This window comes from Pleuronectes platessa, chromosome 8, assembly GCF_947347685.1.
Source record: "Pleuronectes platessa chromosome 8, fPlePla1.1, whole genome shotgun sequence".
Taxonomy (NCBI): domain Eukaryota; kingdom Metazoa; phylum Chordata; class Actinopteri; order Pleuronectiformes; family Pleuronectidae; genus Pleuronectes; species Pleuronectes platessa.
In genome coordinates this window covers 12,952,745-12,967,705 of record NC_070633.1, presented here as the reverse complement: position 1 = coordinate 12,967,705, position 14,961 = coordinate 12,952,745, and the positions used below count along the sequence as shown (strand labels likewise).

General features: G+C 41.5%; 2 protein-coding genes across 2 annotated transcripts; both read right to left on the bottom strand.

Annotated features, from left to right (window-relative positions):
• Positions 1-399: 399 nt before the first annotated feature.
• LOC128445664 (platelet-derived growth factor receptor-like protein) lies at positions 400-3,820 on the bottom strand. Its single transcript, XM_053428425.1, has 7 exons — positions 3,413-3,820; positions 3,072-3,238; positions 2,836-2,978; positions 2,599-2,750; positions 2,177-2,470; positions 1,115-1,254; positions 400-705 (listed from the first exon to the last, which is right to left on the bottom strand). The coding sequence occupies exons 1-7, from the start codon at positions 3,492-3,494 to the stop codon at positions 499-501; spliced, it is 1,185 nt and encodes a 394-aa protein (XP_053284400.1). The 5' UTR covers positions 3,495-3,820; the 3' UTR covers positions 400-498.
• Positions 3,821-4,333: 513 nt separating this feature from the next.
• On the bottom strand, positions 4,334-12,031 carry LOC128445663 (cationic amino acid transporter 2). The gene is made up of 13 exons (XM_053428423.1): positions 11,906-12,031; positions 10,428-10,798; positions 9,698-10,186; positions 8,916-9,071; positions 8,652-8,817; positions 8,380-8,516; positions 7,279-7,501; positions 6,520-6,656; positions 6,318-6,420; positions 6,090-6,217; positions 5,824-5,990; positions 5,290-5,398; positions 4,334-5,192 (listed from the first exon to the last, which is right to left on the bottom strand). The coding sequence occupies exons 3-13, from the start codon at positions 10,065-10,067 to the stop codon at positions 5,050-5,052; spliced, it is 1,839 nt and encodes a 612-aa protein (XP_053284398.1). The 5' UTR covers positions 10,068-10,186; positions 10,428-10,798; positions 11,906-12,031; the 3' UTR covers positions 4,334-5,049.
• Between the last annotated feature and the right edge of the window lie 2,930 nt (positions 12,032-14,961).

Below are 14,961 nucleotides of genomic sequence, written 5' to 3'. Positions count from 1 at the left end.
ACGTGAAATCAATCAACACTTATTTTTTTATTTTTATAGTGTCATCTTTGGCAGGATCATGCACAATAACAAATAACTAGAAAAAATACAAATGTATCTGTATATAAAACATTTCATGCTTGGAATGGTGAATAACACATTTATTAACTTGATGTGCCTCATTCATTCATGTAAACAACAGATTATTGTATGATTTGGATGTTAAAGAATGTATTAAAAGCTCAGAAGATAATTTATTTATGATTACAGTAGCTTTTCAAAAATGATAAAAGACTTCAGTTCTGTGGCAGAGGAAAATACTATCTCTCTCTCTCTCTCTCTCTCTCTCTCTCTCTCTCTCTCTCTCTCTCTCTCTCTCCTCTCTCTCTCTCTCTCTCTCTCTCTCTCTCTCTCTCTCTCTCTCTCTCTCGCTCTCTCTCGCTCTCTCTCTCTCTCTCTCTCTCTCTCTCTCTCTCTCTCTCTCTCTCTCTCTTGGTGTTGTCACATAGCTGTGGTGGGTCACGGTTTCTTAGGTTTGGCTTTGGGGACCACTTTGACAGTGGCGGACACTGATTTGGCTCCTTGCAGGTTCTGAGCGGTGCAGGTGTATGTCCCCTGGTCCACGTCCCTCACCTCGTCCACCAGGAGGACAGACTGAGACTGCTGACGAGCCGCTCCTCCACCGACCGGAGTGACGCTCTCCTGTGTGTACAGAGGCCTCCCGATCTGCAACCAGCAGAGGCGCTCCGTTCAGAAATACACATACCCCACAACAGGAAATTACCTCCTAACTAACAAGCCATTCAGTTTATAGCTTACATATTAGTGATCCAGTGTGTAGTAGACCTGCATGTTCTACAGTCCATAGGTTGGATGCTTCTTAACTGATAATGAGCTAGCACACAGTAAGCTGTAACGACAGAGGGTGTAGACCGCCTGTACGGATCCTTTCTGTATTTTGTTTCACAACCAAGCTGAAATTCATGTTTTTCATAAGGCTACATGGCTCAATACTGATGTGTAGAGAATTAATAAATGACTTATTAACATTTAATCATGTAAGATAAACCCACTGAAGGTATATTGTGTTATAAAGATGATAAGCTAAATATCTCTATCTCCAGGAGTGCCTGACCTGCTGTCCTGGGTAGTCCCATGTGAACTCCACAACCACATCCTGTTCTCCCACCACACTGCAGCTGACACGCAGGTTCTCCCCCACAACCACCAGACTGGATGAGGCCTGGATCACTGGAGCAGGAGGAGCCATGGGGTCTAATGGAAAACAAAGTTAAAATGTCACACAGAAGCAATAAATAACTACAGTACACATGTCAAATATCAGTACTACGTTATGTACAAGTATTAAAAAAACGACCCAATGACAGTAATATGAGTGCTATAACAAATAGACACACATATTTAATTTAATCTATTTGTTTGTTGGTTGGTTGGTTTGTCTGGAAGCAGGATAACTCAAAAACTACTCGATACTCCTGAAAGTTCGAGGAGGGATGGGGCATGACCCAAAGAAGAACACATTCATTTTGGTTTGGATCTGGATCAGATCATAACAAGCTGAAATACTCCAACAGCTGAAGCTGTACTTAAAGCGAGACTATGACATTTACTTAAAAATACAAAAAGAAGTTGAACTTGTGATCAAAATTATGTGTTAAATGTTGAACTGTCAATTTTAAGAGCAGGGGACATTGCTGCTCCAATCATCTCTATCAGACATTTTATTATGCATAAGTACTTTAATGATTGACACACCATTCAATTGAAAACTGTTTCTTCTTATCAATGTTGTAAATCTTTTAATTTTGTAGATTAGTTCAGCTTCACGTGGCATCTATTACACTTCCATCCGTCCTGGGAGAGGGATGTGGCTCTCTCTGTGGTTTCTATTAATTCCCCCCCTGTTAGTAGGTTTGTTTTTGGTAGTTTTGCTTCACTCTTGTTGAGGCAGTAGTTATAACACTTCTTACACCCTTGAGTTAGACTGACTGGATGCTCTATGACTCAGCAGTGATTGTGATCATCTGCTCTTTTAGCCTTGTGCTAGTTTGGTTGCCTCTTAGTTTTCCCTGCTGTCTGCCTGATGCATTCTGGGATCCATATGAGCTATGTCTGTGAACAGAAGCAGTTACAGCAACAACAAATACAGGTGTATCTGAAAAGATGGACAACTCACAGTTGACATAGATGAGCATGTACTTGGTGGAGCTCTGCCTCAGGTTGCCCAGACTGGCAACACAGTACAAGGCTCCAGCGTGATAAGGCCGGGGTCGGTGTATGGTGTAGCCTTTCTTGACATTAAAGGAGATCTCCTTCCCGTCCACCACCACCTCCAGAGGTGGAAACTCGCGGTGCAAAGACACTTTGGCCTCCGGTGACGTCACTTGGCAGGGGAGGACCGTGGGCCAGTTGGTTCTCAGCTGAATCGCCTTATAGTAGTCCGATGATGGAACAAATAGTTCCTGTGGGTCTGGTTGATACATAGCATGAAGATATGGCAAATTGACGATAAGATATCATGTGGTTGTGAAAAGGCTTCCTATCAAGATGGTGGTGAAAGGGGCGTGTGTCTGCATCAATAAAGTTTATAAATAGTACCAGGAAAGAAGACGAAGACCTTGATAGCTTTGTCGTACTCCTTCCTGCAGTCTGTGTCTTCGCAGTACATTGGGTAGCAGGTGTACTCCCCTGTGTCTGCGCCAGTGGTGTTGACTAATGTCAGAACGCCGTACCGCTCATGTTGGACAATCCTGCAGAAACCGAAAACAGGACCAAGTCAAGGGACATACACAATCTCAATCAGATTTATGAATCAATAAAAATGAAATAGCATACCTGAGCCTTCCTTCATCATCCTCCTCCAGGTATGAGGGGACGCCCCACTGCACAGGTTTACCCCTGCACCTCAGCTCCAGAGTATCTCCTGTCTGCACGCTTATAGTCTCACCCACCTTCTTAAACTTCCCTCTGTTTAGCACCTTCACGTGTCAGATATAAAATCAAACTGTTATACATGAAATCCCATAAATTGACGCACCCTTGATTTCAAAGGTCTTGCGTATATAAAGTACCTGTGTGAGGAAGGCCTGTGCCTTGGCAGCAGGTGTGGCTTTGGTCTTTGGTTTGGCTGTTGTAGTACTGGACCCTTCGTTTGTTGACTTCTCTGGTTTGTTTTTGCTCGGCTTGGACTTCCTCCCCGGGGTAGCCTTCTGCTTCAGGGCATCTTTTTGGCAATAAGCTACACACGGTTAACAGTTCGCAAACAGTGAGATGGCAGTGTGCGGTTACACTATAATTTCTTTTATCAGATGGTAACTTCTAAAGTAAGCCATGTCATGCATTAAGCCATCTCGGTACTTCCAGGAACACATGTTGACAGAACGGCTCAGCAAAGGGAAATAAAGTCACTTACCCAACTCGACGATTACTGCACAAATAAGCAGAGTGCAAAGCAGCAGCCTCCACTTTGACCCATAAGAGTTCACCAGAGGCATGATTCAGTGATGAGTGAATAATCAGAGGGCTGTACGGATTGTTAGTTCACACAGTTCAACGCAGAGAACGCACTGCAGAAACCAAAGGAGGGAAGGAACGACAGAGAGAGGAGGAGGAGGAGGAGGAGGAGGAGGAGGAGGAGAGCCGAGCTCGCAAAGTGAGCCGTCAGCTGTTTACCAGAATCACACAGAATTCCTCCTCCTGAGAGTGGCATTAGTACCCCAAATTCCTCCTGACCGGCTCAATGGAGGCTTTCAAGCCTCGCCGGACCAATGAGGGTCCAGAGGCAGAGGCCCCCACTGTGTGGAATCGCGTTGCCTGTTTGCTTAGCTGCTGGACTGGAAGTGTGCGAGCAACGAAAAACACACCACCCAGCCCAGACGGGGGCAGTGGGCAGAGGGTAATTAAAAAGCATTTGGTGGCCAATAAACCTTGTGTTCCGATACTAATGTTTTTTTTTACAGGTAGAAAAAAACACACGATTTCAAGGTCACAGCTTATCCAACTTTTAAAAAAAAACAATTATCTACTGTAAAAAGCCTCCAGAGATAAGTAACACACACCATCATTTTCTAATTGCCCCCCCTAAATGACATGTTTCTGCAAAGGAAAAGATATAACAATGTGAACAACGCAATCCTTGATGTTTGAAGGACCTCGATTTTGAACATGACACAGGTAAGCTGCTGTGAAAGGTCCTTTTGTTCCCTGTGAACTCTGGGTACTGAGCCGTCTCTGGCACTTCATCCATGAGATTATAAATGTGACTTGAATTTTTTTTTCCTTTCTTTTATCAACAATGCTCTGTAGATGAATGAATTGCAGACTGCCTTGAGGGTTGGATTATTTCAATTTTAATTAGGGAATACATTTATAACAAATAATTAGAAAAACAAGCAATTTTCATATTTACACATAATTAATGAAGCGAACATTTAAACTAACAAGATATTACATTTCACAAACAGGTTTTTCTGTATCAACGTCATCAGTCTCATGGTATGAATTTATATGTAAAAAAACAACATTTATAATCATTATTACGATTGTATAAACTTGAAATGCCCATTTATAATTTACAATTGATATGAAAAGTGTAAACGTGTTGTTTAGATATTATGAAATACTCGGCAGGAAATACTCTTAGCCATTTTAAAACATGGGGGTAGGTTTACATGGCTCTGACGCTGATACAAGATACCCATACAGGTAAATGTGATAAATGTAAATGTGCAGAGAGGTTTAATTTTCTCAAATCTGTTTCTCCAGATCTGTAATGATTTGTGCACACGTAGCCTAATTCCCCCCTTGAATGTCTCGAAGGTCTGAAAATATCACATATATTACAAACGCCATCTACATATATGAAAGTGTGTACGAAATCAAATTTAGCAGATTTGCTTTTTCATCCTTGAACACTGTACACCTGTCACCCTGTCACCCTCACACTGAACACTGCAGAAACAGGTCAGCAGCAGCAGCTCATATTTACAAACTTAAAGCCCAGTTACTCACTGTAACATCTGAGTCAGAGTCTCTCGGATCCACACAGGCTCAGAATTTCTCTTCTTTAATGTCGTTTGGGTTGAATGAACTGTCTTCTATGCCGCTGACCGTTTCAATATTCACCTGCCGGCCCGAGAGACGCTTCTTCTGAACGCTGTTACGAATCCCGTAGCCGAAGTAGATGACTAACCCTGAGCAGAGGACAGAGATTGGTCGTTATATTCATCACACTCGTTACATTCGAGTATATGACTCCATTAAACCTTTCAAGCTGAAATTGTATCTTACCCACTAACATCCATATGGCATATCTTAACCAGGTGTCTGCACCCAACTGCACCATCAGGTAGACATTGATGAATGTGCTCACTATCGGCAGAGCAGGAAGGAGTGGAACCTATGAAAAGAGAAAAAAGGTATAGTGTGTAAGACTTTTTTGAGATGGGATCGGATTGGATGGATCGGTGGATGGTTGGATTGGTGTGTGGTTGGATAGGTAGGAAGCTAGATAGGTAGATAGATAGATAGATAGATAGATAGATAGATAGATAGATAGAGAGAGATAGATAGATAGATAGATAGATAGATAGATAGATAGATAGATAGATAGATAGATAGATAGATAGATAGATAGATAGATAGATAGATAGATGGATACAAATTAAAATTAATAAAAAGTAAATTCAAGAGAATATTCCACGAATATAAAAAATCCAACCATAATGAATATATAGATATAGAGAGTGCAAGTGTGCAAGTGTGCAATTGGTTAACAATAATGTGCAGTTCTAGTTGATTGAGCATACAATTAAAAATACTCACCATAAAAGATGCCTTGGTTGGATTCTGTGGGTGCCTCCAGATGAAGAATAAGAGGAGCAGCACGCTGACGCCGAGGATGCAAACAAGAGCCACACTCCATGGCTCCACACGGGACAGAGCACCAAGGCCCAGAGACAGGGTGACGCACAGTCCAATCACACACGCAACTTCAGAAAAAGATGAGATAAACGAGAGACATCGGTTTGTGGTACTAGATCCTAGATCCTAGACCTAGATACTAGATCAAGTGTTTTACTTTGTTTTACCTGCGATTACGGTCATGTAAGTGACTGTTCGTCCAGTGGAGGAGTTAGGAAGTGATGGAGGCCTCAGGAAGCTAGTGTTTGATTCTTTGACCTGCAGGTCTGTTTCTTCTGATGGACTTGGCTGGTACCTTGTTTGCAAAGTGAAATATAGGATATACACAATATGAGAATTTTTAAGCTCAACATTCTCTGTAAAGGCTGCAGGAGAATATACAAATCATTTTCTACCTCAGTATTAAAATGCATATAGCCACGAGTGTGTAGGCAAACAGAGTCCCGATGGACATCAAGTCCACCAAGGCCTCCAGGTCAAAGAGCAGAGCCATGATGGCTAAAGAGGAAGAAGAAACAGAAAATACAGAGTAACTCCCAAGTTGATAAACCTCACTACATGTGCACAGACCCTGAGGAACAGCTGGAACATCTGTACCTGCCACAACTCCAGATGATATCGTGGCTATGGCGGGGCTGCCTTTGGCCGTGACTTTGGTCAGGGGCTGGAAAAGCAGGCCGTCTCTTGCCATGGCAAAGAGCACCCTGGGCATTGGGAACATGGATCCCAGCAGACTGGACACAAAAGAAAGAATATAATGAATGATGTAAAATGTCCTTGTGTGACTTTGCACACACGTAGCCCTTAATGTTTTCCAGGTTTTGCATGAAGTCGATTTTCTGAGTAGATATTGCTGCGACAGGAACACACTTTGTTGGTTCCTAGAACTAAATCAGGGATTTTAAAAAGGAGCCCTTTATTTCAACAACATGTGTGATGGCTCTTTAAAATGTAGAAGTAGAACAAAAGGCAAAAAAAGTGAATAAAAAACAACCAAGGACAGTCAAAAGCTTGAGAGAAGACATGGGTCTTCAGTTAAAACACATCTGCGGAAGTGAAAACAGTAAGTTGTAAAAAGGTCAAATGTTCCAGAGTTTTGGAGAAACACACAATCCCCTGAACCTGAAGACTCATTATTCTGTCCAGTGGCTGTTTCATTATGACTCCTCATTCTTTCCTGACTGTATCCATCTAATGTTTCCGTATCCACATGTGTTCAGATGTGGGTCTCACTTGGTTTTCATTGGACATATTGGTTGGTGATGTACAGTATTATAAATCACATGTTACCTACATGAGTTCGCTTCAATGTGCTGTTAGGACCAAAGTGGTTTGACTCCACCAGTGTCTTCCTACCTGGTGGACAGGGCACAGAGTGATCCCACTGCCACGACATATTTGGCGGGAGCCCAGCCGACGTACTCGAAGGCCACAGGCAGGGGGCTCTTCTCACTGAGCAGGTAGTATGGCATCATCAGGGTGAGCGCAGCGGACACAGCAAAGTAGGCCACGAAACAGATCAGAAGTGAGGCCACGATGCCAATAGGGATGGACTTCTGAGGGTTCTTCACCTCCTCACCTATGGAGAAAGATACCAATACGTCAGGGACTCCTTTAATGTGGTCTTCCTTCAGCTGCTTGTCACATATTTGCTTGGTAGTTAATAAAAAAACTGCTTGTAAATACCTGTGTATTCATATTGTTTTGTTAAGTTGTGTCTTTTGTTTTTGTCATGCTGTTGTATTTGTTTTGTTTTTTCAAATCAAATGTGTTTATTTTAAATGTGCTTAAAACATGAACTTGCCTTAACTGAGTATCATGAGACACCAAACCAGGAATTAAGAATATTGATGTGTGACTGTGGTGAAATTTGAATGATGGTTTGCAAAGGGCCTTTGAATAAATGAAGAGTGAAATGAGGGTGTCTGGAGCTGTCAACCACTTCCCCTGGTCTTTATCATGGAGATTTAGCTCATGGAATTATATGTGATTGTAAATGATATACACATATCTCCCCACCATGTAAGACAATTCGCTATCGCATGAACAAAGATGCACATTAAGGTAACAGAAGGATTTTTACCATGAAAAGTGAGCTAACTCTTTTAAGTTGAGGCCATACGATGAGGCTGAAAGCTTTGTAAATTCCCAGTAAATTGCCCTTTTTCTAGGAATTTATTAAATGATTCATTCATTTCTAGTCAAGTATGGATATGTGTTTCCTTCACTGATACGAATCCATTACATTTTGGTGGATTTTTTACATTACACAGAAAACATTGCCTTGGAATTATTTTCCGCTGTTAATTTTAGATATAACAAATATGCCATTCATCATCTCTTACAAAATACAAAGTACAACACTGAACAACATAACAAAGTTGGGCCTACATTTAAATTTGATAAAAATCATACTGAGCCTCAGTTTTGTTCTTTTTTAAATAGTCTTCCTCTCACCTGTGGTAGCGATGCAGTCAAATCCAACAAAGGCGTAGAAACAGGTTGCAGCTCCAGCCAAGGTTCCAGAAAGGCCATAAGGGAAAAATCCACCGTCTCCAAACACACTTGTTACTCCAGCAGTGGAGTTCAGGTTGCTGCACAGAGGGGGACAGTATCAAAATGTGGTTATTTGCAATGAGAAATAACCTGGATACTAATGCACCTGTAATCATGTAAGACAGGGCTCTGCCTTCTGGCGAACACACAGAACTAAAGCACTCTTATATTACTCGAGTTCTGCAGTGGCATTTATCAGAGCCTCTTGAGTGATCTTCCAGTTGGAGATGTCTCCCTTGATGAATCCAGCGATGATCACAAACAGCAGAACCAGGATGTTGATTGCTGTGAAGATCTTGTTGATTGTCGTTGACTCTTTCACTCCAAAGGCCAAAATACCTTCAGACGAAAAAAAACAATCAAAACAAATGAGGTGTATGATTTTTGGAGTACACCCTCTCATCACCATCGCAGTGACACCAGCGCCTTCATTTTACCTGAGAGTAGCAAGACGAGAGCTGCAGCAAAGGCATCTGGGTAAGGTGCCAGGCCAGGAAGGCCTATGGCTGCATTTGCTTCCAAGAATGTTGATATGACGCCCCCTATGAGGTCATCAAATGTCCCGCTCCACGCCAGTGCAACACTGGATGTCCCTGCACAGATGGTGAGAGACACATGCAATAAAGCAATTAGCCTGAGTCATTGTGTAACTGTGGTCATAAACAGCAAACACTCATGGTGATTTTCCCTCTCATGCGTGATTCACACTTTTATGGCTCGGTCATTTAAAACCACTCTCCTGATTTTTAGTGGTCATTAACATGCAAACCCATGCACATCATAAAAAAAGGCAAATAGCATTTTGAGTTGATGAAAGCTAAATGTTCATACTTGAATAGTCAAACACCCAATATTCCTTTTTAACGAAGTAACTTTAAGAGTCTGTTTTGACAGCTGGTAAAAGGTCAAGGAGCATGTAAAGGTCTCATGTTGATCATTTATTGGCTTCCCATGAACCAAACATGTTACATAAGAGGATAATAACAGGTTTTTATTTTCAGAGGATGGGAATCACAAGTAACATGTATCAATATTAAGACAAAGACAAAGACTAAGTTGAAGAAATGATTTCCTCCTAATAGTTTTGCACATGAAGACCAAGAAAAACAATCTTGATGAAGCGCAATAATTATTAGAACAGGACTAGTTCTCATATTAGCAAATGAAAGACTTTATAATCTATTCTCAATGATAAATAATTATTGTGTATCACACTCACCGATGACGTAGGAGAGTAAGAGATTCCAGCCGGTGATGAAAGCCAGCAGTTCTCCCACTGTCACATAGCTATAGAGGTACGCTGAGCCTGTTTTGGGAACCCGGGCGCCAAACTCTGCATAGCACAGTCCGGCAAATATAGAGGCCACAGCGGCGATGAAGAACGAGATGATGATGCTGGGCCCAGCGGTGTCTCTGGCCACCTCTCCAGACAGGACGTAGACCCCGGCCCCCAGGGTGCTGCCCACACCGAGGGCCACCAAGTCCAGGGTGGTCAGGCATCGGTCAAATGTGGACTGCTCTCCCTCGGGCTCAAGGGGCTTCCTCTGGGACAGGCTCACCAGAACGGACTTCACCCAGCCGCACGGCATGCTCCTATAGTGGAGGGGGGTTTATATCTGGTGTGAAAGATGTTGGGAATCACACTGTGGAGGACGAGACAGGTGGGAGCGAGGGTCGCTGTTGTTGACAGAGTGAGTGAAAGGAAGAGCTGGGGGAAAGGAATGGGGAAGGACGGGTAGATCAGTGAACATGTCAGTGAATTATTGTCAGGTCATCCTCTCGGTAGAACATTTCCCAATCAAGAATATCTTTTTTTACTCTAACAGTGGCCCCAGGCAAAAGGCAGATTGGAAAAATAGGACTAATAGGATATAAATGTAACTCAAATGACATGTGCTATGAATATTATGACTTTAAATAAAAATAAAAAGATGAATGGATTCACTCACCTCCTCTGTGTGATCCCCTGCCTCACAGGTGTGCTTGGAAGAGAATAAATAATAGGATTCGTCACTCCCCTAAATCCCAATATTCTTTTATATGTGTCCTTCTTTATCACCCCTCTGATATGATAGTGCTGATGCCTTGACTTTTCACTGCCGCCCACAACACAAAAAACAACGCCCCTGTTCCCGGAGAACTGCACTTTACTCAACCTTTAATTCCTTACACAATTATGTTTCCCTGAACATTCGTCATTTTATTCTTCACCTGGCAATAAAATAAAAGATTTAGTTTTCATAGTGTCCTCTCACGTCATTGGAGCAGCATCTTGTCCGAGACGATCCCTCCTCTCGGAATAATTTGAGGTCAGTCAGAGCTAAAGGAGAAGTGGAAAGAATACAATTTAGAAATTAATGTTAGACCTGTCCCCTGCTCCTCCGTCTCATCCCTCCACACTGTGCTGGGTTAAAGGGTGAGAGGGGTTGGTGAAAATAATGAAACTTAACTCACCTCTGATGACATTAAAAAGACAGTTTTTGTTTTAGTTCTTTGGGTTCTTATGTACAGAAAAGGAAAGGGACTAGTCCTGTGGGCAACTTGTAATACAAGTGAGAGCTGCTGGTTTGATAATCTTCGCATGATTATGACTTCAAGATAATCCGGGACTTTATGTTACACATTACTTCTATGACAATGGGGATTGTCCATCACGAATAGGAACCATTAAAAAAAGTCTGTACCAATAATAGAAACATTTTTACACACATATGGAAGCCTGCATCTGTTTCTTCTTCATATCATGCCCCCAAAACTCTACTGTATGTTGTCACTGTATGTTTAAATACATGTGTTGCTCAAAAACAAGACTGGGGACTTATCACTGCAGCTATGTTGGAGTTTTCCTGCCATGTCCACTTCTCTACCTGAAAGTGTGACCCCCGCCATACTGTGAGTTAATGAAATGGTGGAGGACAAAGCAGCTTTCATAGCTTACATACATGCAGCAGGCTGCACACTTACTCTTTGAGAGGTAGCTTTCACCTTCTCATCTCCCATCAGGGGATTTGGGCTCACCTAATCCCTCCTGGCATCTACCTCAGCTGGCAGGAGGCGAGTGGGAACGCAGCCTGCGTCCACGGCCAAAGTACCTTTGACCAAACATAAAGCTTGTGGCTTTCCTATCTGCAGATATTGCTTCTTGATATACTGTTACCAGAAGGACAATGGGGAGGTAATAGTTAACTTTACACCAGCTACTACACACGTGCTGTGCCGATTTATGATCAGAGGGTTGATGGTAATCAAAGTGAAGATCAGTAAATAGTCAATGAAGTGTTTTTTATCGCTTTCTACAGCACATTAAAGAAACAGCTCAGATTTAATATTGCACAACATAAAAGTAAGAGACGAAGATTAGAGCACAAGATACTGACTTGAATCTATCTGGCTGGTGGCTATAATATTCAAATAGACAGATCTTTACCTTGTCCTCAGGCCCACTAGGAGTTACTGGTGACTGGTGAGTTGTAAACAGCGCACTGGTACAAAAATATCCACTCTGTTGACTCGGATGAGGGAAACATGATTTTTACTGCGATATCTACAACACAGGCCTGAGTGACCCTCCCACTCAATGGATTTACTTACAAAGTAGCCTTTCTCACCGCCGACCACTTGGGATCATAATGTGCTCATTATTGCACTGAGAGCACAGGGTGAGAACTGTGAACTGCAAATCCTATTCAGAATGTCAAAAATGCTTTTGTGCTCACTCCATTTGTTATTTTGTTTGGTTTTCATGAGTTTTGATTCAACACTTTCTGATGTATAAGTTTGTAGCATGGATAAGTAGATGTTAAATAATGTGTATTTTAGGAGAAATGTGTAATGTTGCTGTTTTAACTATGCAAAGAAGATGCATCTATCATGGGTAATAATCAGGCATTACAGTCCATGCCATCAAGTGCAGACCACACTGTGAAAATGTAATTTAAATTGTTATATTGTTGTAAAGTTGTAAAATAAGGCTTGCTTCCTGTTGCCAATAGGTGGCACTATCACTATCACTTCATACAGACTAATAGATCTGTTCAGGTTTTGGGCTGATTGGACAATGTACAGTGGAGTTTAAAAAAAACTCCAGTTTCATGGCGAATCAGTAGGAGGCGCTATGACCCTGAGTTAATGTTGACAAATGGAGCTGTTCAGGCCTGGACTCTGATCATGTGATAGGTCTTCTCGTGACCATACTGGACATCTTTCAATAAAGTGGCATTTCACTCATAAAATAAATTGTTTGTGGTTGACAAAAGTGAGCGTAAAAATCTGATAAAATAAGATAAATGCAAAAAGAGGGACTTCTTGAATTTAAATGATTTCGAATAAAACATTTTCATAAAGAGAGGAATGTCATACATTGAGGACATTCATTCTTATAAATTGAGAGCAACTCTCACAGATATTAATTCTCAATACCTGCTCTGTATAGTCACATTGAATATGTTTTTCCAAAAAAAGTCCACGTTGCCTAAAATGTTTGCACTCCTCCCCTACAAGTAAAACACAAATAATATGGCACCATCATACACTGAAGAGCTCTGGGCACCATATCACCCCACTAGAGATCTGTGCTCCCATAATTCAGGCTTACTTGTTGATACTAAAGTCTCTAAAGTAGAGTAGGAGCCAGAGATTTCAGCAATCGAGCTCCTCTCCTGTGGAATCATCTCCCAGTTTCAGTTCAGGAGGCAGACACCCTCTGTACGTTTAAGAGTAGGCTTAAAACCTTCCTTTATGATAAAGCTTAGAGTTAGAGCATGGAGAGAGGGGAGAATCTGAAATTAGACAGCCACTATTACTCCTAATGGTGTACCGATATAATGTAATAAATCGTAATAATAATACTATATACACAATATATAGTGGCATATATAGTAATGTGTTGATCTCATGATCAACACAAACCTCAGAGTGATCTCAGAGTGATGATGGAGAACAGTCGAATGCAAGGATCATATATAGAAGCACTAAGGCTGTTTGTCTGAGCCAGTTCAGACTGGTTCTGTATGTGCAGTTTGAGACAGGAATTAAGACACAGGAAATGGATTTGCACACTTTTCCTTTGAAGATAAAGCAGATGGACATTAAGTTCTTGGACAGTCAATAAGTATTAAAGTTTAAAGATCATTGTGAAAATGAAGTAGTTGTAATTATTATTTTATTTTTTCAGGCAAAAGGCAAAACGGGTTAGGGTTAGGGTTAACGCATTGCAACGCTTCAAAATTCATGTACTCGGGCCCGCTCAGTACTCCTTTGCAATCCTAAAAATTTTAGAAATTGTATTTTATAGTTGGTTCTTTCCAGGGTTGAGCAATCCTGGTTTTAGTATTTGATTTCATGACGGTAATATCTAAGAGCTTCAACAGTAGTCAATAATGTGGTTGACAGAAAATTTCTGATTGAACAACTGATCGATCAACTCTGGAAATTTTTTTTAAAGGTACCAGTTTCAAAAATGTTAAACTATGATTAACTGAATATCTCCGGGTTGTGGATAGTTGATCCAATAAAACAAGATATTTGAAGGAGAAATTATTTGCTCATAAGTGACAGCAGAATAGTTCACATGTGGGGAGACAGATATACAGTGCCTTGCATAAGTATTCACCCCCCTTGGACTTTTTCCCATTATGTACTGTTACTAACTGGAATTCAAATAGACTTAAATAAACTTTTTCCCGTTTGATCAACAAAACATGCATAGTACTTTGGAGGTGCAAAATAAATTTTATTGTGACACAAACAATAATGAGAACAAAAAAGTTGACATCTGTTGGGTGCATAAGTATTCACCCCCCTGTGTCAATACTTGGTAGAACCCCCTTTCGCTGCAATTACACCTGCAAGTCTTTTGGGGTATGTCTCTACCAGCTTTGCACATCTAGAGATGGAAAGGTTTGTCCATTCTTCTTGGCAAAAAAGATGAAGCTCAGTCAGATTGGATGGAGACAGTCTGTGAACCGCAATCTTCAAGTCTTGCCATAGATTCTCTATTGGATTGAGGTCTGGGCTTTGACTGGGCCATTTTAAGACATTAACATTCTTTAATCCAAACCATTCCTTTGTAGCTCTGGCTGTATGTTTAGGGTCATTGTCCTGCTGGAAGATGAACCTCCGCCCCAGTCTCAAGTCTTTTGCAGACTGCATCAGATTTTCTTCAAGGATTTCCCTGTATTTGGCTCCATCCATCTTTCCCTCTATTCTGACCAGTTTCCCTGTACCTGCTGAAGAGAAGCATCCCCACAGCATGATGCTACCACCACCATGTTTCACTGTTGGGATGGTGTGCTCAGGGTGATGGGCAGTGTTGGGTTTTCGCCACACATAGCGTTTTGCATTGAGGCCAAACAGTTCAATTTTGGTCTCATCTGACCAGAGCACCTTCTTCCACATGTTTGCTGTGTCTCCCACATGGCTTTTGGCAAACTCCAAACGGGATTTTTTATGGATCCCTTTCAACAATGGCTTTCTTCTTGCCAC

Bases quoted from the DNA above. Each gene is read 5' to 3' on its own strand.
- LOC128445664 (XM_053428425.1), bottom strand. From the start codon at position 3,494: ATGCCTCTGGTGAACTCTTATGGGTCAAAGTGGAGGCTGCTGCTTTGC. The intron at 2,979-3,071 runs GTACTTTATATA...TGACACGTGAAG, and splicing joins CACAGGCCTTCCTCACACAG to GTGCTAAACAGAGGGAAGTT. The intron at 2,471-2,598 runs GTACTATTTATA...TGTATCAACCAG, and splicing joins GGTCTTCGTCTTCTTTCCTG to ACCCACAGGAACTATTTGTT.
- LOC128445663 (XM_053428423.1), bottom strand. From the start codon at position 10,067: ATGCCGTGCGGCTGGGTGAAGTCCGTTCTGGTGAGCCTGTCCCAGAGG. The intron at 8,517-8,651 runs GTAATATAAGAG...CCCTCTGTGCAG, and splicing joins AATGCCACTGCAGAACTCGA to CAACCTGAACTCCACTGCTG. The intron at 6,421-6,519 runs GTACAGATGTTC...CTTCCTCTTTAG, and splicing joins ATCATCTGGAGTTGTGGCAG to CCATCATGGCTCTGCTCTTT.